Source organism: Bufo gargarizans, chromosome 6 (assembly GCF_014858855.1).
Source record: "Bufo gargarizans isolate SCDJY-AF-19 chromosome 6, ASM1485885v1, whole genome shotgun sequence".
NCBI classification, from domain to species: domain Eukaryota; kingdom Metazoa; phylum Chordata; class Amphibia; order Anura; family Bufonidae; genus Bufo; species Bufo gargarizans.
The window spans coordinates 140,996,119-141,018,320 of NC_058085.1; the positions used below are offsets into that span (position 1 = coordinate 140,996,119).

Consider the following 22,202-nt stretch of genomic DNA (forward strand, 5'->3'; position numbering starts at 1 on the left):
TGTCGCACCTGACACCAACACTGCTCGGCAATCTAAACTACATAAAACTAAAGGGGGCAGCAACGTGTTTAAAACTTAACATTTAATGATGTCAATAAAAATCCTAAGAACGGGAAAATGGACCCCTTACAAAATGCAACACAGACAGATGGCAGAGGACCTGGAGTACGTGTAACCTACCAGGTCACCTTTGATGTGGTCCACAGTACCACCCCTAAGACAGGTTGGAGTGGGTCTGACAGGACAAACCAAAGGTAGGTAAATGTAAGACCACAGATGTGTACTTAAAGATGCTCGTAGTACACTATTATGTCTAAAAACATGCCAGACAGGCAGAAAAAAGGGTTGGTCTAAATGGTGGAGGACAATCAGGACCGGCACTCAGGGTGCACATTCAGAGGTGATTCTTTAACTAGAGAGGGTCTTTGGGTAGACGGTCAACATAATAAGGGATGGCATCAGGCAGAGGATCTATCCCTGTTAGGCCCTACTTGGCTTGTTATACCCTGAAAAAGCCTCCTTAACACGGGGTCCTTGCCCTGCAAGGGGTGGCCCCGTCCGGAACCTAACCTCAAACTGATAACCCTACATGGCCCTGCCAGGAGCAAAGTGTAGAGGCCCAGGGTATAACATAAATTGTTGTGATGGATATAGAACGCTAAGGTGGTGATATATTCAAGTGTCCCTACGCGTTTCATATATGAATATATCTAAAGAGGGATACCTGTGACTATAAAGACCCCATAAATCATCAGGGGACAAAGGTCTTAAATAGAATACCCCCACTCCTAAAACAGCTGTGAGATGAGGTGTATCTGAGCGGGAAAAAATACAAAACAATTATGATGGCATGGACGTAGGCGTATGGCCCTATTCGACATTGACACAATGTCCTTGGAAAGCGTATGGCCTATTTCCAGGGAATAGTAAAACCACACATCTGTGGTCTTACATTTACCTACCTTTGATTTGTCCTGTCAGACCCACTCCAACCTGTCTTAGGGGTATTATTTCTGTCAGTAGTATCCTGACAGGCAGCCTATTAGATCCTCTCTCCATCAATGCTTAATAGGCATTTGTACACGGCATACCTGGGGGCCATTGCTAGGGCCCCAAGCTGACATAGCATCCATGGCACCCCACAATGGCATCTCTTGATAGTCCCAATTGTCTGTTAAGTCACTTAGATGTCACAGTTACTACTGTCCATGGCATCTAAGGGGTTAAACTGCCAGGATTGGAGTTTTCTCTGATCCCAGCAGTAGCAGCAGGGCTGTGTATCTTAGAATGGACACCTATTCACACATGCTGGCTGCTTAACTGGCATGCATGGTGCTGCTCTCATCTCCAGTGCTGTGCATACAAGGGATACTGCTATACTGTGTCGATGGATGTGCTGCGTACCCTCTCCAGGTCCGGTGCAACTATAATCATTACACCCCTATCTTGAGGGACATTAAGTGGGTTGTCTAAAAAAATTTCTCCAGAAAAAGGACCATTCTTGTCCATAGGTTGTCTTGTATTGTTCGTTAGAGAGGGGCTAAGCTGAATTAACAGACACAGACCATCGCCAAAATGGTTGTTTTGGCTAAAAGTACAGATATATATATTTCTTGTTTATACTATGAAGACATATTTTAAGGTAACAGTAAATTTCTCACCACTTGCAATAGGGATAAGTATCCAAGACCCACATTGTCAAAATTCACTTTGACATTAACCCATCGCACTTCTTCAGTGTAATTTAAAGCAAAGCAGTCCGAGCGATTGTTCACTACAGAAATGTCAAAGAGTTCCGATGTGGTGGTGTTGATACATCGATAATATTTTCCAGCAAACAGGTTGACGCCCATTATACTGAAGATCAGCCAGAAGATTAGACAAACCAGTAGCACGTTCATGATGGAAGGAATGGCGCCCAACAAGGCATTGACTACAACCTTAAAGAAATAGATGAGGCAGAACATTAAACAAGTCAGTAGTTGCCAATATCTTATTAACTGAAATCAAAGCCCATTGAGAATAGCTGTATGGTCCCAAAATACGAACTAGCTTGAAGTATTGATGGTATACCTACCCTCATGCCTTCAAATCTTGACAATGCCCTCAGTGGTCTGAGGGCTCTCAAAGTTCTTAGGGACTTGATGGCACCAAGTTCTGAATAACCCAACCAGTTGGCAGTCAAACTGATCAACGATACCTACAGGTAATGTAAACATATTATTCTTCAAAAGCACCCTTAAAACAATGTGACAAGGTAAATAATAGATGTATCCATGGTTTACATACTATTTGCATATACTGTAACTAAGATACAGTACAGAGGTACAATCAGAAACTCAGGAGAATAGAGTAGAGCAAAAATGCAATGATATCCTGTAAATGCACATCGCCATTCACATTATTATGTTTTATAATGTATATAGATAAAGTAATTATTAAAGGGGTTCTCCACTTTAGACAGTCCCTCTTAATTAGAAGGGTCCCCCAACAATAAGCTAATCAAAAGGTGACCCACTGCTAGGCCCTTCTGTGATCTGATCAGCAGATTATGTGGTTAGCCACCCCATTTGAATGACTCTGGTTTGGATGATCTCTACTTGGAGTTTGGGATTTTAAATGTCCACGTACATACAGTACTACGGGTCTACCACTTTCCTAACAGAGAAAATTGTCCGCTCAGGTTCATTCTGATCTCTTTTCAAATACTTACATCCACAATGAGAAAATCCAGCCAGCACCAAGCATTGGTGAAATAAACTTTGAAGCCATATGCCACCCACTTCAGCAACATTTCGATCACAAACACATAAGAGAAGACTTTATCAGCGTATTCTAACATAATTTTGATAAATTTTCTCTGTTCAATGTAGATATCCTCAAATGCCTGTAAAGCAAAAGATGGAGGAGTTGTCTATTATTATAATGTATATACCACTAAAATGTCATCCCCTATATCCCTTTACACCACCATGCAGGCCAAATTATACAATTCTTATCACTCGGTGAGGGGTTGACTGTATTATCATTTTATTAATGAGTTCAATGGGCGCTGCATACATCTATATGTTCCCAATAGTGGCTTCCGTTTCAGTTCCGTTTTATTACAAGTCCATATGCGGACCCATTCATTTCATAGGGGCTTGAAAAAAAATGAAAATGACTCCGTGTGCATTCTGCATGTCTGTTCCACAAAAAAAATACAACATTTTCTGTTCTTGTCTGTTTTGCGGACATGGACAGGCATTGTTACAATGGATCCGCAAAAAAATGGATGCAACACGGATGTCACACGGATGTCATCCTTTTTTTGCGAATCCGTGTTTTGTGGACCGCAAAATACATACGGTTGTGTGCATGAGTCCTTAATCTCATACCCAAATGTACCGTAGTCCTGTATCTTAAACCAACCATCCAGTTCAAGAAAGAAAAAAAACACAATAGCTGGGTAAAGAACAGAACAGTTATATGGTGAGCTCATTTTTAGCTGCAGATCTGCCGATCCCCGAGCTCCTCTTCTGTCATCCAAGATGACCGCACCCAGGGGTGGCATCTAGCCGTTTCTCCCTGATTTCCCCAACCAAAAGCTGGTTCCCTTAACTGTTTAGAAGCGGAATGACAACCCAGATCCCCACCTTCACTTAACACTGTATAAGCATCTTCAGGACACTGATACAGTTGATACCTAGCAGACTATTCTCTAGGCCACTTTAGGCTAAGCAGCCTGTGACCAAGAGGACTGCAGAACAAAGCTCACGACATCAGCATCCCTATAGCGCAATATCATCCCTGCCTTCCACCGCTTGTGCCAGATGACTGACTCCACAGACTCAGACCTCGGCCACACCACTCATGGGGGGGATCGGTACCAAATGCACAGTGTGAATCAGGTAGTCTGAGAAGCGATGCAGCCATCTTGGCTAACAGAAAAGGAGCCTGGAATTGGTGGATCTGCACCTGAAAAGATGAAAATGAGGGCACTATGTAAGTTTTCTGCTCAGTCCCCCGTTAATCAGAATTTTCTTGAACCGGAGGGCTGCTTTAATGCATATTTTATTAAATATCTAATACATTACTAAGATTTCCTACATAATCTCAAAAACTGGAACTTTAAATGGGGTTGTACACAGAAAAATTAAATGAATGGATCCAAATTGCAATACCACAGACAGCCTGTGGACAGGTGGAATACTATTCTTGGAAGAAAGCAGCAATGTTTTTCTAATCCCTTTCAGGAAAAAAAGAAACTCTTTGTAGTTACCAAGGCTCCACTACTGAGCAGGATCATGAAGATAATGAAGGATTCAAACCAATTATGTTCAACTATCTTGAAACAGGTTTTACGAATGTTCCACCAAAGCCTTCCCTTTTCAGTTTTGATGTCAACATACAGAAATGGAAATCTTCGTACGCATGCTAAAAAAAAAATAGAAAAATATATTCTATTAATACAGATGAATGTCTTATCATAGTTTAGACAGGTGTCTCATGACTGAACCAGATGGAAATATTGGTCAAGTGATATTTGTGAAGACGGTCAATGTGTAAGTATTTGACAATGTACATTTGACAATGTACTGTCAAATATACTGTGTAAATTATGGTAAGAATTGGAGCGATGGTCTACTTTAGATATTCACTTTGCATATTGTGCCTTCTCCTTATACAAGTTTGTTGTAAGCCTCTATTATTAGCTGGTTGAACTGCTGACCATAAACGTGAGATAAATGTCACCTGTTAAACAGATAGTGCGCTGGACCCTCAGTCTTTTGATAGTAACCTCAGAAGTGTAACTTGGAGCTTGTCATGCTTCAATAGTAGTACTGCTGTATTTGCTACAGGCGTCATTAGGCCCTATTAGACACCAGGGCCCGGGTGCAATCTCAGCCTCTGCCCTCCCTATTTGTATGGATATGCCATAAATGTCTCTTGTTAAAATACCCATGTAATACCACATTCATTTGACTTATTGAGTTGAATGGAAGTTGTGACAATTGTCCTCAGTGGCTGCAAAAAACATTTTTTATCATTTAGCGTTATCAGATACTGAAGGATTTGGAGCACTATGATAGAAAAACTGGGAAATGAATTTGCTCAACGTCTTGGAACAATTTAGATTTGATATAACAATGATTGGTGCTGATTAGATCTACTAATGTTAGGTCTACTATTACTGACTGTACATCTGAGTGAAGAACCTTGGACAATAGTGTGTGTATATATATATATATATATATATATATATAAATAAAATTTATTTTATTTATTTATCATTTATGGGTATTTGACTGGAATGAGCAGTTTTGTTTTATTGTATAAACTACTACCAACATTTGTCCCTAATTCCAGATAAAGATATATATATTTTTTTTTAAATGACAACTGGTCAAAAAACAAGACAGTTACAGTAATATCAGACCTCAAATAATGCTTAGAAAACAAGTTGACATTTATGTTTAAATATTTCGTGGAATAGCCCTTTTTTAGTTCTATAACAAGAGAATAATAATGACCACAGAAGTGTTTTTTATTCTATTGCTCTTAAAATAAATGTTGCTTTAAGGATCACCTATACAGCACCTCAACAGAACAAGGTGTGCCTGTGATGGAATTCAAACATGTGGAGATGCTTATTTTTTTTATTTGATATCATTTGACATAATTTAGAATTATTATTTTTTTGCAAGTTACTCTGGAACTATTGTTCCCTTGAGACTTAAAATTGCATTGCTCTGTAAATCCTCTTGTAAGATGAAAACCTGTTCTAGAGATAAGAGTCTGTAAATGTGCTAGTTTCTCTTCTCTTTTCTGGGAGGTTGTGTTCACCTGTTCATTGGAGCATATACAAATATTTCACCAACCCTGACAAACTTATCATCAAAAGTATCTGATATACAGCTGCCAGGATGAACTAAAATTTTTAGACGTTTAAAGACTTAAAGGGAACCTGTCCCCGGGATTTGATGTATAGAGGTGAGGACATGAGTTGCTAGATGGCCGCTAGCACATCCGCAATATCCAGTCCCCATAGCTCTGTGTGCTTTTATTGTGGAAAAAAAAACGATTTGATCCATATGCAAATTACCCTGAGATGTGTCCTGTACGTGAGAGGAGTCCAGCGTGAAGGAGCCTAGCACCGCCCCGCATCCTCAGAATCTCCTCCTTTCCTCCCGACGTCAGACAGCCAGAGCGCTGTAATCTCGCGATGCATGAGCTAGCGCATGCGCAGTGTCCTCATAGTGTTCCTTCCCTGTGCTGGCATCAGCCTCAGGGAAGGAACAGCGCATGCACTAGCTTGCGCATCGCGAGATTATGGCGCTCTGGCTGTCTGACGTCAGGGAGAAAGGAGGAGATTCTGAGGATGCCGGGCGGTGCTGGGCTCCTTCACGCTGGCCTCATCTCACGTACAGGACACATCTCAGGGTAATTTGCATATGGATTAAAACTTTTTTTTTTTTCACAATAAAAGCACACAGAGCTATGGGGACTGGGTATTGCAGATGTGCTAGCGGCCATCTAGAAACCCATGTCCTCAGCTCTATACATCAAAACCCGGTGACAGGTTCCCTTTAAAGGGGTTATCCAATGATGTATAATCCTCCGGACAGGTTATTATGGTGGGAGTCTGACATCCAGCACCCCCGCCAATCAGCTGTTTTAGGGAGCCGGCTGACTACCCTGAGCTCTGGGGAGCACAGCCGGCTCCCGGCAGCTTTACAAGCTGTACTTGGTATTGCAGCTCAGACCCATTCATTTTTATGGGGCTGACCTCTATCGATCTGATATTGATGACCTATCCAGAGCATAGGTCATCAATATACATTATCATGAAAGATCCAATTAGAAAAAAATGCTGGGTCACTTTCTTTAATTGACCCAGCCATTTTTCTAAAATATTTTACTGAACAGCTCCAGAGCATGCTGATTAGTCTTGATATTCATGAGCTCCTGGCTCTCCACACCCACCCGCTGCTGATTTCAGTTGGAAAAATATGTCAGTCAGCAGCAGTGAACAGGGAGAGCTGGCAGCTCATGAATATCAGGACTCATCATCATGCTATTAGAACCTAGCAGTATAAAGCTGGTGACAGATTCCCGTTTACCTGTTTGTGACTGACCACCCATAGGCTTTCTTTTACTATCTGGCCCTAGAGCGGGCTGCTGCCTTTTTACAGTCGCCTAGTCTAAGCACTGCATGGGTCTCCCAGGCAGCGGGGGCTTGACTTTCACACAAGACCCTGTCTCCGGCAGAAGTGCTGATCTGGGACGTTTAACCCTTTAGATGCCGTGGTCAATAGAAACTGCAGCAACTAAGTGGTTAATAGGGAACATGTTCCCTCTGTTTACCATAGTCACCCTGCGAATGAGATTGCGAGGTGCCGATGTCTTGGCATGGCAGCCTGGGGCCTAATGAAGGCCCCAGGTCTGCCTGCTGTTTATCCACATCAGCCTCCGCCTCTCTGGCGCAGCGTGCTAGTGACTGTCAGTATAGCACTGTATAATGCTCTGCATACGCAGTACAGGGTATTAGGAAAGCAATCAAAATATCACATGCTAAAGTGGGACAAGTAAATAGTAAAAAAAATGAAAAAAAGTTTAAATAAGTTTTATTAAATAAAAAATAAACCAAGTAAAAAAATACACCTATTTCCATTGAAAAACTGCTTTTGAATTTTAAAAATTACAATTGCCATTACTGCTGTTTTCTGCTTATTCACCACAAAACAAAAACAATAAAAAGCAATCAAAAATTGTTAGGTATCCCAAAATTGGACCAATGGAAACTACAAGTCGTCTCGCAAAAACCAAGCCCTCACATAGCTCTGTAGAATGAAAAGTTAAAAAAGTTATAGGTCTTGGTGTGGTCTTGCGGTAACATTTTCTTTTTTTTTTTTAAAAGGGATTTTATTGTGTAAAAATAGTAAAATGTATTTTAGGCCCAAAAGTAAACGCCTAAAATTTTATAACGCAAAAATTCTGTGGAGATATTGCTGTTTTTTTTTGCTTTTCCCAAAAAAAGAATTAATACAAGTTAATTAGTAAGTTATACTGGTGCCATTAAAAACCACAACCGCAAAAAAACAAGCCATCATACGGCTACATCAGCTGAAAAATAAAATAAAAACCTTTAGCTCTTGGGATGCAATGAAGCAAAAATGAAAAAATTGCTTGGTTATTAAAGCCCAAAACAGGCTTGTCACTAAGGGGTTAATGAGGAGCTGTCATTAGATCATAAATTTCAAACTGTGCACAGTACTATATTGGCAGGCCCCCCTAAGCATCTTTTTCTTTCCTGTCTGGATCGATCCCCCTGTTGTGGAGAGCTTTATTTTAAGCACTGCCCCTGTCCAAGCATGGCTGGTCCAGCATCAGAGCAGTGTAGCATAGTGTGAGTACAAGTCCTTGCTGCGATCACTGACATACAGACAGGAGGAAATGTTGGAGGAAGCAGCCTCTGTTGTGGTCCCCTCTTGCTTGTCTTCAGTCCTCCGCTTCCTCCCACGTCTCCTCCATTCTGTGTAGCAGTCATGGCAGAAAGGACATGTATAGCTGTGGTCTTGTGAGATAGGCCAGATCTTGCAAGGTTAAACTGTGCCTGACTTCTCTGATGCTGTCTACTACATATCTAGATATAGTGTTGGGAAGAAGGGGGGGGGGGGGGGGGGGGTGGATATGTCAGCAATAGGGAATTAAATCTAGACGGGTCAGAAAGGAAAATGCTCGGGGGCCCCTAGCAATATATGGTACTGTGCACAGTTTGATGTTTATGATCTAGTGACAGATCCATTTTAGGGACCCAATGCACATTATACTGTTGTTGGCTGAACCTGCCATTTTCGGTGGGACCAGTTGACAATGTAATGTGTATAAGGAACTTTTGATTTTCCTCTGATGGATGATGTCAAGGAGGAGAAGGATCGGCACGTTGAACTTTGCTCAATCTTTTTCTTCTCCCAGGAGATAAGCCACCACAAGAAGTGTCTGGCAGCGATTTTTCTTCTCTCTCCATTGAAAACACACACAGTCAGGTCCATAAATTTTGGGACATCAACACAATTCTAACATTTTTGGCTCTATACACCACCACAATAGATTAGAAATTAAACGAACAAGATGTGCTTTAACTGCAGACTGTCAGCTTTAATTTGAGAGTATTTACATCTAAATCAGGTGAACGGTGTAGGAATTACAACAGTTTGCATATGTGCCTCCCACTTGTTAAGGGACCAAAAGTAATGGGACAATTGGCTTCTCAGCAGTTCCATGGCCAGGTGTGTGTTATTCCCTCATTATCCCAATTACAATGAGCAGATAAAAGGTCCAGAGTTCATTTCAAGTGTGCTATTAGCATTTGGAATCTGTTGCTGTCAACTCTCAAGATTAGATCCAAAGAGCTGTCACCGTCAGTGAAGCAAGCCATCATTAGGCTGAAAAAAATAAACATCAGGGAGATAGCAAAAAAATTAGGCATGGCCAAAACAACTGTTCTTAAAAAGAAGAAACGCACCGGTGAGCTCAGCAACACCAAAAGACCCGGAAGACCACGGAAAACGACTGTGGTGGATGACCGAAGAATTATTTCCCTAGGGAAAAAAACACCCTTCACAACAGTTGGCCAGATCAAGAACAGGAGGTAGGTGAATGGTGTCAAAGTCAACAATCAAGAGAAGACTTCGCTAGAGTGAATACAGAAGGTTCACCACAAGATGTAAACCATTGGTGAGCCTCAAAAACAGGAAGGCCAGATTAGAGTTTGCCAAACGACATCTAAAAAAGTGGACAGATGAGACTAAGATCAACTTGTGCCAGTGTGATGGGAAGAGAAGAGTATTAAGAAGGAAACAAACTGCTCATGATCCTAAGCATACCACCTCATCAGTGAAGCATGGTGGTGGTAGTGTCATGGCGTGGGCATGTATGGCTGCCAATGGAACTGGTTCTCTTGTATTTATTGATGATGTGACTGTTGACAAAAGCAGCAGGATGAATTCTAAAGTGTTTCGGGCAATATTATCTGCTCATATTCAGCCAAATGCTTCAGAACTCATTGGACGGCTCTTCACAGTGCAGATGGACAATGACCCATGCTGCAAAATCAACCAGCATGCTGCAAAATCAACCAAAGAGTTTTTTAAGCAAAAGAAGTGGAATGTTATGCAATGGTCAAGTCAATCACCTGACCTGAATCTGATTGAGCATGCATTTCACTTGCTGAAGACAAAACTGAAGGGAAAATGCCTTAAGAACAAGCAGGAACTGAAGAAGTTGCAGTAGAGGCCTGGCAGAGTATCACCAGGGATGAAACCCAGCGTCTGGTGATGTCTATGCGTTCCAGACTTCAGGCTGTAATTGACTGCAAAAGATTTGCAACCAAGTATTAAAAAGTGAAAGTTTGATTTTTGATTATTATTCTGTCCCATTACTTTTGGTCCCTTAACAAGTGGGAGACACATATGCAAACTGTTGTAATTCCTACACCGTTCACCTGATTTGGATGTAAATACCCTCAAATTAAAGCTGCCAATCTGCAGTTAAAGCACATCTTGTTTGTTTCATTTCAAATCCATTGTGGTGGCGTATAGAGCCAAAAATGTTAGAATTGTGTTGATGTCCCAATGTTTATGGGCCTGACTATACCTGCTCAACTAAGTATGTATGTGTATGGAGCAGTTGGGAGAGATAACTGTAAGCCAAACAGCACTGGAATGTGTATGGAAACCTTAAAAATACTAAACAAAAAAAAAACAGCATAATGCTTGTGTCAGGACGCTGTAATACAGTGTTAAAGCTTCTAGATGTTGTGTGCTTCTGCTGAACTGTCTCCCAAATAAATATTTTTCTAGAAATCACAGTGAGTCTGGAAATACTAGAGAGCAGTGAAGTATCAAGCAAGGGTAATAAGGTACGTTTTAAAGATAAAAAAAAAAAAGGTTTGGAGCACAGGTAGACTGAAAGTGATCTGGACCATCCAGTATTAAAAGTGCTAGACTCCTTACCAACCACTATAGCAATTTGATGAGCACTTATCACTTTAATTTCTTTATTTCTTTTGCAGGCCCTACTGCAAATTATTCTAGATGACCACAGGGTTTTGGGCTCTCAGCACTATCTAAATCTCTGGTTTAGATAATCCCTTGTATCGTGTCTCCCACATTCTTCTCATCCTCTTTGCTACTAAGTTAGGAGAACCTTTGCAATGCTTCTCAAACAGTAGACCTTTTGCAAAACAGGTTTCCGTAATGGGTGGGTGGGAGGGTGGGGCGGTCATTTTGCTCTTTACAATTTGGCCCCCTCTCTTCTATGTAAGCCCCTGTTTATAGAACAAACAAGCTACATATTGTACATTGGATTCTATTGGGGAGATTTATAAAATTGTCCAAAACAACAACTGTCTTTGTTGCCCATAGCACAATTTTGTATTCTGCTCTTAAAAATGAAAGCTGCTCTGTGATTGGTTTCTTTTAGACCTGACCATAGAGATTTGAAGACAACTAAGTGTCAAATTTCCAAAATGACAACATATACCTTCTGTAAAACATTCTTCTGGGCCTTCCTCGTCTTTATGGTTAAGAGCTTCTTCCTCATCCTCTGGATCTGGAGGTCTATAATCTGCTGTACTACCCATTGAAGAGCCATCATCAAATTTCTTCTACAAGGAGAGTAACATAGTGAAGAAAAATGAACAAATCTTAAAGAGGACCTGTCATCCCTCCTGATATGTCTATTTTTATAAATACGGTATCTTTATTCTTCATGATATAACAATGGTGAAGCATTCACAAATGGGCATTACCATTTGGAGTTGTATCCCTAAACAGTCTGACATTGCCAAATCAGTGCTGATAGTGCCTGACTATGTAGAGACACATGGTCTAAGGAAAAAGGGAGAGCTTTACCCTGTTCTTATGTTTTTATCTAATAAAGTGGGAGGGAGCAGCTACTACTGTAGACATTTTGTCTCCTTTCTCGGTTTATTCCAGCCTACAATCTAGTTCACCACCACATGTTTCTTTGCTTGTGCTGTGAGTATCTTGGAATGTATTTATTATTTGCTTCTATTTGGAAGCCTAAGACCTTACCAAGTGGTCTTCTCCATTGACGTGGACACTGTGTCCGGGAAGCAAACCTGTTAATATAATGCAAATCACATGCATTAAGCATGTGACATTACACAACACAATCAGCCTTATTATCCAGAACATCGATATGTTTGTTGGGTATCACCCTATGTCTGACTATTCTTTTTTTTTTTTTTTTTTTAATCTACTTACAAAGGGATTGGTAAGAGCCAGTTATCAATTTATTCATTAGGTTCTTGGATGAAAAACTCAAGAACAGTCCCACACGAGTTATGAAAAAAGATGCTCCAGAATTGATAATTCATGAAGAATAAATATATTTACTAAAATAGACATGTCAGGAGTGGCGACAGTTCTAGTGTAAGGAGACACTTCATTAAGGCAAACATATGTATTATCATCACACTATTGGACTGCATGTTGTATGTTTACCCAGATTGCCATAGGCCTTCCAGACCCAGGTTGGGGAAAAGATGTTAAAGGGGTTTTCCCATCTAAACATTGTGGTCTTTTATGATGTATAATGTCAGCTGCTGAGCAAAACAATGACTATCGGCAGCAAGGCAAGTGGCATATATAATATTTTACACATTGAGAGATTGATCTATGTTAACCTATTTTATTGTGGCGTAGTGTTTGGTGCACTGGGGAGACCTTTGGGGGAGGGAGTTGACAAATGCTATCATATCACGCATGGTATTGGCAGTTACCCTGATATCAGACCTCAAATAATGCTTAGGAAACAAGTTTATATTCATTTAAAAACAAAACAGTACTAACATTTCAACTTAGATGTAGTCCAGAAATCTATGTTTTGTGGAATAACCCTGATGTTTAACCACAGCTTTCATACATTCTGACATGCTTTCCACCAGTGTTTTCCCATTGCTGTTGGGTACCTTTTTGTCACTCCTGGTGCAGAAATTCAAGCAGATCGTCTTTGTTTGACTGCTTTGACCATCCATCTCCCTCTTGATCACATTCCAGAGGTTTTCAATGGGGTTCTAGAGATTGGGCTGGCCATGATAGGGCGGTCCTTCATTAACACCTTGATTGAGCTGGCTGTGTGACATGGGGCGTTGTACAGCTCGAATAAGTGTGCAATATCTACAGGCCCAGCTATAACATCTGTGGGTAAATGTGTCACAGGATACCATACGAAACCTGTAAGCTTCCATGCCCAACTTTATCTCATCTTGTATCCAGGCTAGAGGCCTACAGCCTACTTTCAATTGTACAGTTTCCCCAATAAACGTATCCTTTTGCTCTAATATTGTAATCACATATATCATCATTACATGCACACATAGAAAGTTTCATTCGATTCCAACAACTCCCTCTTGGTGTCTTATTATTTATGCCATTTATTGCCATGCCCCATTTTCGTAAAAATGGCGAGCATGGTGTAAAATGCCAATTGCAACTAGAAAAGTCGCAATGGCATTAAAAAGCCGCAAATCCACCGGATTTGGGCATCAATATAAGATACAGATTGACCACTGATGCATTGTTCAAACATCATATTGCAAGTTTTTTTTTTTTTTTTTCACCACTATACAGTGGTAAAATTGTCCATCTAGATGTAACAAAAGCAAGGTATGTCAAATAACCAATATATAACAACACAACATGCCACTAACTGTAAACTGTCCTTGATCTTACCTTGGGTTTTATTACCATCTCCTCAAACTCTGACTGAGTACTGAACTCATCCGTATCAGGAACATCCAGATCTGACTCTTCAGATGCTATGGGCACTTCTATCCTGTAGTGTGGGTTGTTAATCAGGTTCATATGATCTAATTCTGTCATGATGTACCGTGGCTTTTTCACCAGGCCATCAACTGGACTTTCAGGCTTGGGCTCCTCTTCAGTCTCTATGTGGTTCAGAGCAATACTCTCTTTATTTACATCCTCATTATTATCCTCTTCTTCCTCCTTATTCTGCACCGTCTTCATGAATGGTAGCAAGGAAACAGCCGTTTTCTTGACAAAGTCGATGGCCCTAGTAATCCTCCCTATGGCAATCTGTATGTTGTTTATTTCCCCATCATCATCAGAGGCGGAGAGGTTGTCAGCACTAAAGGAGCTCAGCAACAAAGCTAAGAATAGGTTCAACACCTGGAGATGAAACCAAAGGCAATAAAGTTAAAGGTGTTGTCCAAGACTAGAAGAATATGGCAGCTTTTTTCCAATGGTAGCACCACACCTGTCCATAGGTTCTATGTGGTATTTTACTTCTCGCATATTTACTTTAACAGCACATAACCAGACCCCTGGAAAAGTGTGACACTGTTTCAAGAACAAAGCAGCCATGTTTTCTTAATTTTTGACAAGCAATTTTTTCATTTACTTTGAAGACAAATGGATTAATAAAATGTATACTCCCAGCCTGTATTGAAACTTGGGGGTTGTCACCACTTTCTACCTCCATACGCATATATGTTCATTTAGTTTAATACCTGAGACCCTACTTAATGTTTTTATTTAGAATGTACTTCATTAACCATGGTGATACAATTGGCTGCGATCTCATTATTATTTGCTTATTATCTGCCCACAATGCTAATTTACAATGAACAAGTCCACTAAAGATCTGTAGGTATCCACTTTAGTGACTATGTCCAAGTTCCTTCCTTCCCTTTTCTTTCTTCTTTCTTTTTCCTTCCTTCCTTCTTTCCTTTTCCTTCTTCCCCCTTCCCTTCCTTCTCCTACTTTCCCTTTCTTCTCCTTCCTTCCTTCTCTTTCTTCTCATTCCTTCCTTCCCTTCCTTCTCTTTCCTTCCGTCCCTTTCTTCTCCTTCCCTTCCTTCTCTTTCTTCTCCTTCCCTTTCGTTCCCTTCCTTCTCTTTTTTCTCCCTCCCTTTACTTCCTTCACTCCCTTCCATGGATAGATACCTTTCACCTCACTTTCTCTCTATTGGCCTGTAGGAATGAAAATGTGTCATTTATATCTGCCATAGACGGGGCTTTGGGCCCCATCACGTATATTTTTAATTAACATTGGTACTGACAAATATTCTTTTCCCCCACCTAATTTGTTTTTATTTTCTGAATTATTTTTATTCTATTTTCTGTACATCATAAAAGTGGCAGCCATCTTGACTGTGCTACTGTTAACTGCATTCAGAGATATGCTTTACAGTGGCCACATGAAAAGGACTAAAAAGGATTCAATTACTTCTACTGTAGAGATTGTGGTCATACTCTGTGAGCTGTGAAAAAGTCATTGTGCAGTGATGGAGAGGGGGTGAGCTGTGACCTTCATCACAGGCAGATTATCTTTATATATGATAATGAGATGACTGCTGAAAAGTGATCCGTACAAAACAGGATGTATCAAATGTATTAAATGGAAACTGCAAGATGTCAGGATTATTTTTAAATGTTGATAGTGGCATAGAAATAAAAAACAGCTAACTTTTTTTACGTTTAACATTGTGTTGATCATTTCCTCAGACTGACGTGTTTCTTTTGATGTCTTCACCAACTATACAAATGTTTTTCAATGTTTACATTTAGGCTTGCTTAACACTATCTTTCTGGTGTCAAGCTTCCCAGGTATTTTTTACAGTAACAGGCCTCATGCACACAACAGTATCCATTTTGCGGTCAACAAAACACAGATCCGCAAAACACGGATACCGGCCGTGTGTGCTCTGCATTTTCCCATTATACTTGTCCTGTACTATTGAATGTCTATTCTTGTCCTTAATATGGACAAAAATAGGACATGTTCTATTTATTTTCTGAGCCGTAGAACGGACATACGGATGTGGACAGCACATGTGCTGTCCTCATGTTTTGTGGCCCCATAGAAAAGAATGGAACCACATCCGATCTGCAAAAAATGCAGATCGGATGTGAACAAAAAATATGGTTGTGTGCATGAGGCCATAACATCAGGCATTGGGGTTCATCGATGTCCATTGGATCTGTCGCAAAAACAATCCATATAATTATTTTTGTAAAAAGCAAGAATTGTGATGTTAGTATGAACAGAGCTAAAAGGGTGTGTCAGATCCACCTAATACTGTAAAACAAAACATAGCCCATAGCAAAGAATGGCACTGTGTTTGATTTAAAAAATCCTTTCTTTATGATCTTGGACAATTTTAGGTTTCAATGACAATGTTTTCATTTTGATTCATGCATGGACTAATGGCCAATCAGGGGTGGACTGGCCATAGACCCTACAGGGAAATTCCCAGTGGACCGATGCCCAGAGGGCTGCTCAAGCCCTCCTCTCTGCCGCCGTCCAAGTACATAATGATCTGATGATCTCAGCGGTAATTAACGCTGGGACCATCAGGTACTCATGTACCTGGATGGCGGCTGCAGATGACCTCCTAATTTCAATTGTATGGCTGTCCTCAGGATGGTGAGTACTGCAGCAGGGCATGGCTGTCCGTGGCTCCATATCCTGATTATAGACAACTGGAGGACAGAACGTGCAGCTATTAATAACCACTACAGAGGGAGAGCTTCTGGGGCAGCATCTAGTGTGCACCATGGTAGTTAGTTCTGCTGGAGTGGTATTATGTGCTGCATTATGGTATTGCTGACCCCACATTTTTGTGTCAGCCCCATATACTTGTGTTGGCATTGCCTAATTGTTTTGCCCCGCAATTCAATTTGAACCCGCCTCCTACATGGGGGCCACTTTTACGTTTTTCCAGGGCCACTTTAAGTTCCCAGTCTGCCCTTTGAGCTAATAGCAGATATGATAGAGAACTCAACTAGTTCAACTGATACATGAGGCTGAGATTTAAAGTGTAACTGTCATTCTTTTTTTTATTTGTGTAATGTATAGGGGCAGTGATACTGACCATTCTTGTAATATACTTTAATTACTGAAATCGTACATTTCTATTGCAAAAATAGCTCTAAAGTGGCCCATTTTATGTCATGTTTTCATAAAAAAAATCAATTTTAGCATGTTACTGCTGCAGCAGCATTATGCACAAAGCAATCTTTAGTTTCTTCACATACTACTGTTTTTCTTGAATTTTTCCCTTAGTTACGGCTGTTTAAACATTTACAATATGAGGATCTTCTCAAGATGGCTCCTCTGCCAGTTCTCTGAGGCCAAAACTGCTTTCCCTCACTTCCCATACACACTTGCTGCAGCCAGCAGCTCCCTATCAGCCAATCAGATTGGATTACTGAGAGACATGCCTCCTCACTCTGAAGCCTAATGCCTTCTGTTTATACTAAAAGGAAGACAGACAAGCCCTAGCAATGGTCTTTTATGGGAACTGTGGAAAGGGACAGGAGACATTAATGAAAGCTGTTATTATAAGGTAATTACAGATCTTTTGAAAATCATTAACAGACTAACTCAGGTATACATGCCTAGCTCTAATAAACTAGCAAATAAAATAAAAATATGACAGTTGTCCTTTAAGTCTTAGCAACGCTCTTCTGTTTGCATAACAGAGAAGACTTGCTAACACTGACTGTGTTATGTAAATAGAAGACAGAGGAGCGTTGCTAAGGCCCAAAATCGGCCACTTAAGGGCTGTTTTTCTAATAGAAATGCACAATTTCAGTAATTAAAGTATATTACAAAAATGGTCAGCATCACTGCCTCCATACATTACACAAATAGCACTTTAAACACTTTAAACACTTTAAATAGCATCTTCATGTATGTATCTCATCTCTCCATATCTGCAACATCTGCACTGTACCCTTAGACACCTTTTCCACTTTTCTATTTTCAATGCAGGCAGGATTACCTTGCTACTTGAGCTGTTTCCTTTTAAATCCTATAATAACTTTGAAGCAATGCTGTAGGAAATGTCTGACTGCTTATAATAGAGTTTAACTAATGGGTTGTCCAGCTGCCAAGGTTTTACTATTCTACTCTCCTCAGAACCTAGGCTCCACTAAGCTCCAAGGCACAGGTTCAACTGATATCTTCATAGCTAGGCTACTGACTTTAATACTAATCACCTGTAGATGGTCTGTGTAAAGTATTACTGCATTCATCCATTTAGGCATTGATGTGTGTATGGTGGAACAAGGAATCCATACACATCTGTATTATGGAACTTTAGGTACACTGTGTGCCACTGCATGGTGCCTCTGGGAGGCACCATATTCTCCTCTAAAGGTAGTGGTTGCATGAGATAATACATCTGCTGCAATGTGTCATGTTATGGAACCATACTTATCAACAGTATAGTGAGTAAATTCAGGGCATGTAAGCCTCAGCCCAGGAACTCCTATACCCACCTAAGAATGCCAACTTATGGATGGGGCTTACATAAACTATGCCCATTTTTGGCCCAGGACAACCTGAGTATACAAAATCTGAGGTACACAGAGGTACATACAGTCAGGTACATAAATATTGGGACATCGACACAATTCTAACATTTTTGGCTCTATACACCACCACAATGGATTTGAAATGAAACGAACAAGATGTGCTTTAACTGCAGACTGTCAGCTTTAATGTGAGGGTATTCACATCCAAATCAGGTGAACGGTGTAGGAATTACAACAGTGTGCCTCCCACTTGTCAATACTTTGAATACGGTCTGTAGGACCAGGAAATCCCTTTAGGGGTCCCTAACTAATAATAAAATCTTTTCTTTATTTCAATCACTTAAAACAAAACAATCACAAGAAAACCTATTGTTAAAACTATCAGAGTATCAGTGAGGTAGAAGAAAGGCTATATTTTATTGATCCTGGTTGCTCAGGGTAACCTAACTATTCCTGTATGAATGCCTATAGGGTGCACTACTGTTGCCACTCTCCAGGGCCACCTATGACAATGGAAGCAGTTATCTTTCAGAGTTCTCACACTGAAGTCTATCCGCTGTGTGTATCAGCCTATTTGAGCACAATTGTGTCAAGTTGTCTGGGAGGAGGTGCCAATTTTAGCAACAATTCCCTACTCCACAGACTGTGCTACTACCCCATAGGCTGACACGCCAGACCGGAGTGTACGTCAATCACCAGCTGGTAACTGCTGTTATTTTTCCAAGGCAATCAGTTTGTAGATATAGAGTGTACCGGACACTTTGTCACTCGCTACCTACTATCTATGGCTACCAATGCCGCTCGTAATGCTCCTAATAGACCTCACTGGCTCTGTCTAAAATGTTTGCGCTACACTAATACACCCCTCCCGACATGTTTCGCCACTTGCGTGGCTTCGTCAGGGGAAGTGGGGTATAGGTGACTTAGGAAGAGACGAGTGTTCTCGAAACGCGTCTGGGCAGAATATCTGTGTGACGAGCAGTCTCAACGATACATGGCCATGGACTAACATACGAAACTTCATCGAAATTTAATTGAAAAAGTATTATCCTACTCATGTAAGCCAATATTTGTACCAAGCTCTCCCAGGAAGTAAGACGAGACTTCGATCTAAACCGGAACTAACATCACCGGAGCGGAGAACAGCTGATCTGTGGGACGCCACAGCCGACACTTCCGCTGTCACGGCTGAGGATGGGGAAAACCCTCAGCCGTGCGGTGCCAGGTGATGGTAAGGTTGCTACTTGGCCAGAACCACAGAATTAGGGAGCAGGTCACCTCCTAGCGCTTCCCTAATCTGACCCTGACTCCTAGCTGCATGAGCCACCCTTAAAGGTAGGAGGGCCCATGCTCAGGAACCTCGGATCCCTACTGACCCTCCGTCGTTCCCTGAACTAGGAGCTGTGTAGACAGCCCGTTCCTCCTGGACACGGAGAAACAGGAGTCTAAAGTGGCCAAGCTACAAGGGGAACAGAAACAACTTATGGCGTGACAGGCAAATGCAACCAACAAAACACTCACCTGCAACAGACAACAAAGCCTGGAACCCATGTGCAAGTGCTGCTGTTCAGAACACAAACGAACACAGCACACACCAGACATCACACAGGAACCCAGGACCATAAGCTGCAATAATAAGGAAACCCCACACACACCTTCATAACACCGTGTAACATAATTTTATGACCAGAAGGGTGGCCCCCACTGGCAGGTGGTGATTACCCAGGAGGATGTCTCCAGCACTGCATGGCTGAAGAACCCCCTCTGACTACTGCTCTAAGCAGAGGCTTTATAGCCCAAAGTAGCCACACCCATACTCAGACACACCCAGTGTTCACACAGAAAGAAGGGAGTTAACCCTTCCTACACCAGGCAGGGTAGTGAAGCCACACAAAGGGAAAAGCACACAAACACACTCACCTGTTACCGCCGACAACGGCATGCGTGGCAACCATGTCTTGAAGAACAGCCAGCAGGCCGAGACACTGCCACCACATGCACACAACACCAGACGTTGCCAAGTGAAGGGAGGTGTCTTAGTGCATACAAATATAACCTCGTGCACAACAAACAGACAAAGTGCATACATAAACACACACACAACAGGTGAAACCGCATGCACTTGACAGTAAGCTGCCTAGCAACAGCTCAGGCTGCTATACTGCCAAGTACCCAATCAAGTTGCCAGCGGCAACAACACGTGAGGCAACCTACAAGCAGCCCTCACTATGTGGTTGACAATAGAACCGAACTTCAGGCAACCGCATGCGGATCCAGAGTCACGACCAAGACCATGGGTCGTGACATCCGCGTGCTGAACAAAGCAAACTATTTGGGTACACAGTGAGTAGGGAGATAACCTCATACAATTATATTGGTACTGCATAAAGACACAAAGCCTCCTTCATTTAGGGGGAAAAAAAGCCGAAATACGGCTGGAACTTTATATGACATATTGACACACCAGAGCACGGCAAATTGGATGGACAATCTGAATGTTATTTAAAGGAAAAGACGTATAGCATTAAAGTTACCATCTTTTTCAGATATAGTACATGACACATAGGAATATCTGTAATAATGATACAGTCTATGATGCTGGCAACTGTTCAGGTCAATTAAGGCAAATCGCTCTGTCTGAACAAACTGCGATCCAACGAGTCACCCCCGTGGGGAGGATACGGATGCAGTGAGCTCGACCTAGCGAATCCGAAGTGTGATATATCTTTACCCATGTGATTATATAAGCCATATGCGATCCTATATTGAGTTTTATTGTGATTTTATATATGTAATTTTAGCCAATTTATGTACATGTATACATGTCTATTCAATAAATTGTAGAAATGTTATTCCCAGGTGCATCACAAATGTTTTGAGTGCCGGTTCCATCTTTGCACAAATTTCTAACTCAGAACTAGGGGTGTTTCTTTTGAACCTGAGCACCAGGCGTGGTTAAACCAAAGTGAGCCAACTGTAAAGCGAAACTTGACACAATTGTGCTCAAATAGACTGATACACACAGCGGATACACTTCAGTGTGAGAACTCTGAAAGATAGCTGCTTCCACTGTCAAAGGTGGCCCTGGAGAGTGGCAACAGTAGTGCACCCTATAGGCATTCATACAGGTATAGTTAGGTTACCCTGAGCAACCAGGATCAATAAAATATAGCCTTTCTTCTACCTCACTGATACTCTGATAGTTTTATCAATAGGGTTTCTTGTGATTGTTTTGTTTTAAGTGATTTAAATAAAGATAAGATTTTATTATTAGTTAGGGACCCCTAAAGGGGTTTCCTGGTCCTACAGACCGTATTTAAAGTATAATTCATATCCCGAGGGTCCCTAAAAGGGACTTAGATTATTTCCCTCTTGTTAAGGAACCAAAAGTAATGGGACATAATAATAATCATAAATCAAACTTTCACTTTTTAATACTTTGTTGCAAATCCTTTGCAGTCAATAACAGCCTGAAGTCTGGAACGCATAGCCATCACCAGATGCTGGGTTTCATCCCTGGTGATGCTCTGCCAGGCCTATACTGCAACTGTCTTCAGTTCCTGCTTGTTCTTGGGGCATTTTCCCTTCAGTTTTGTCTTCAGCAAGTGAAATGCATGCTCAATCGGATTCGGGTCAGGTGATTGACTTGATCATTGCATAACATTCCACTTCTTTCCCTTAAAAAACTCTTTGGTTGCTTTTGCAGTATGCTTTGGGTCACTGTCCATCTGCACTGTGAAGCGCCGCCCAATGAGTTCTGAAGCATTTGGCTAAATATGAACAGATAATATTGCCTGAAACCCTTCAGAATTCATCCTGCTGCTTTTGTCAGCAGTCAAATTATCAA

The 22,202-nt window shown here is 41.2% G+C and overlaps 1 protein-coding gene across 4 annotated transcripts in view; it reads right to left on the reverse strand.

Moving 5' to 3' along the window:
- The window catches only part of SCN4A (sodium voltage-gated channel alpha subunit 4), a 154,276-nt gene that overhangs the window by 22,647 nt on the left and 109,427 nt on the right, over positions 1 to 22,202 (reverse strand). For all 4 annotated transcript variants that reach the window (XM_044297788.1, XM_044297786.1, XM_044297787.1 and 1 more), the window contains 6 exons: positions 13,743 to 14,201; positions 11,527 to 11,650; positions 4,262 to 4,416; positions 2,714 to 2,887; positions 2,078 to 2,200; positions 1,662 to 1,940 (listed from right to left, as the gene is read on the reverse strand). In XM_044297788.1, coding sequence (XP_044153723.1) covers positions 1,662 to 1,940; positions 2,078 to 2,200; positions 2,714 to 2,887; positions 4,262 to 4,416; positions 11,527 to 11,650; positions 13,743 to 14,201 — 1,314 coding nt within the window. The remainder of the gene's footprint in view (positions 1 to 1,661; positions 1,941 to 2,077; positions 2,201 to 2,713; positions 2,888 to 4,261; positions 4,417 to 11,526; positions 11,651 to 13,742; positions 14,202 to 22,202) is intronic.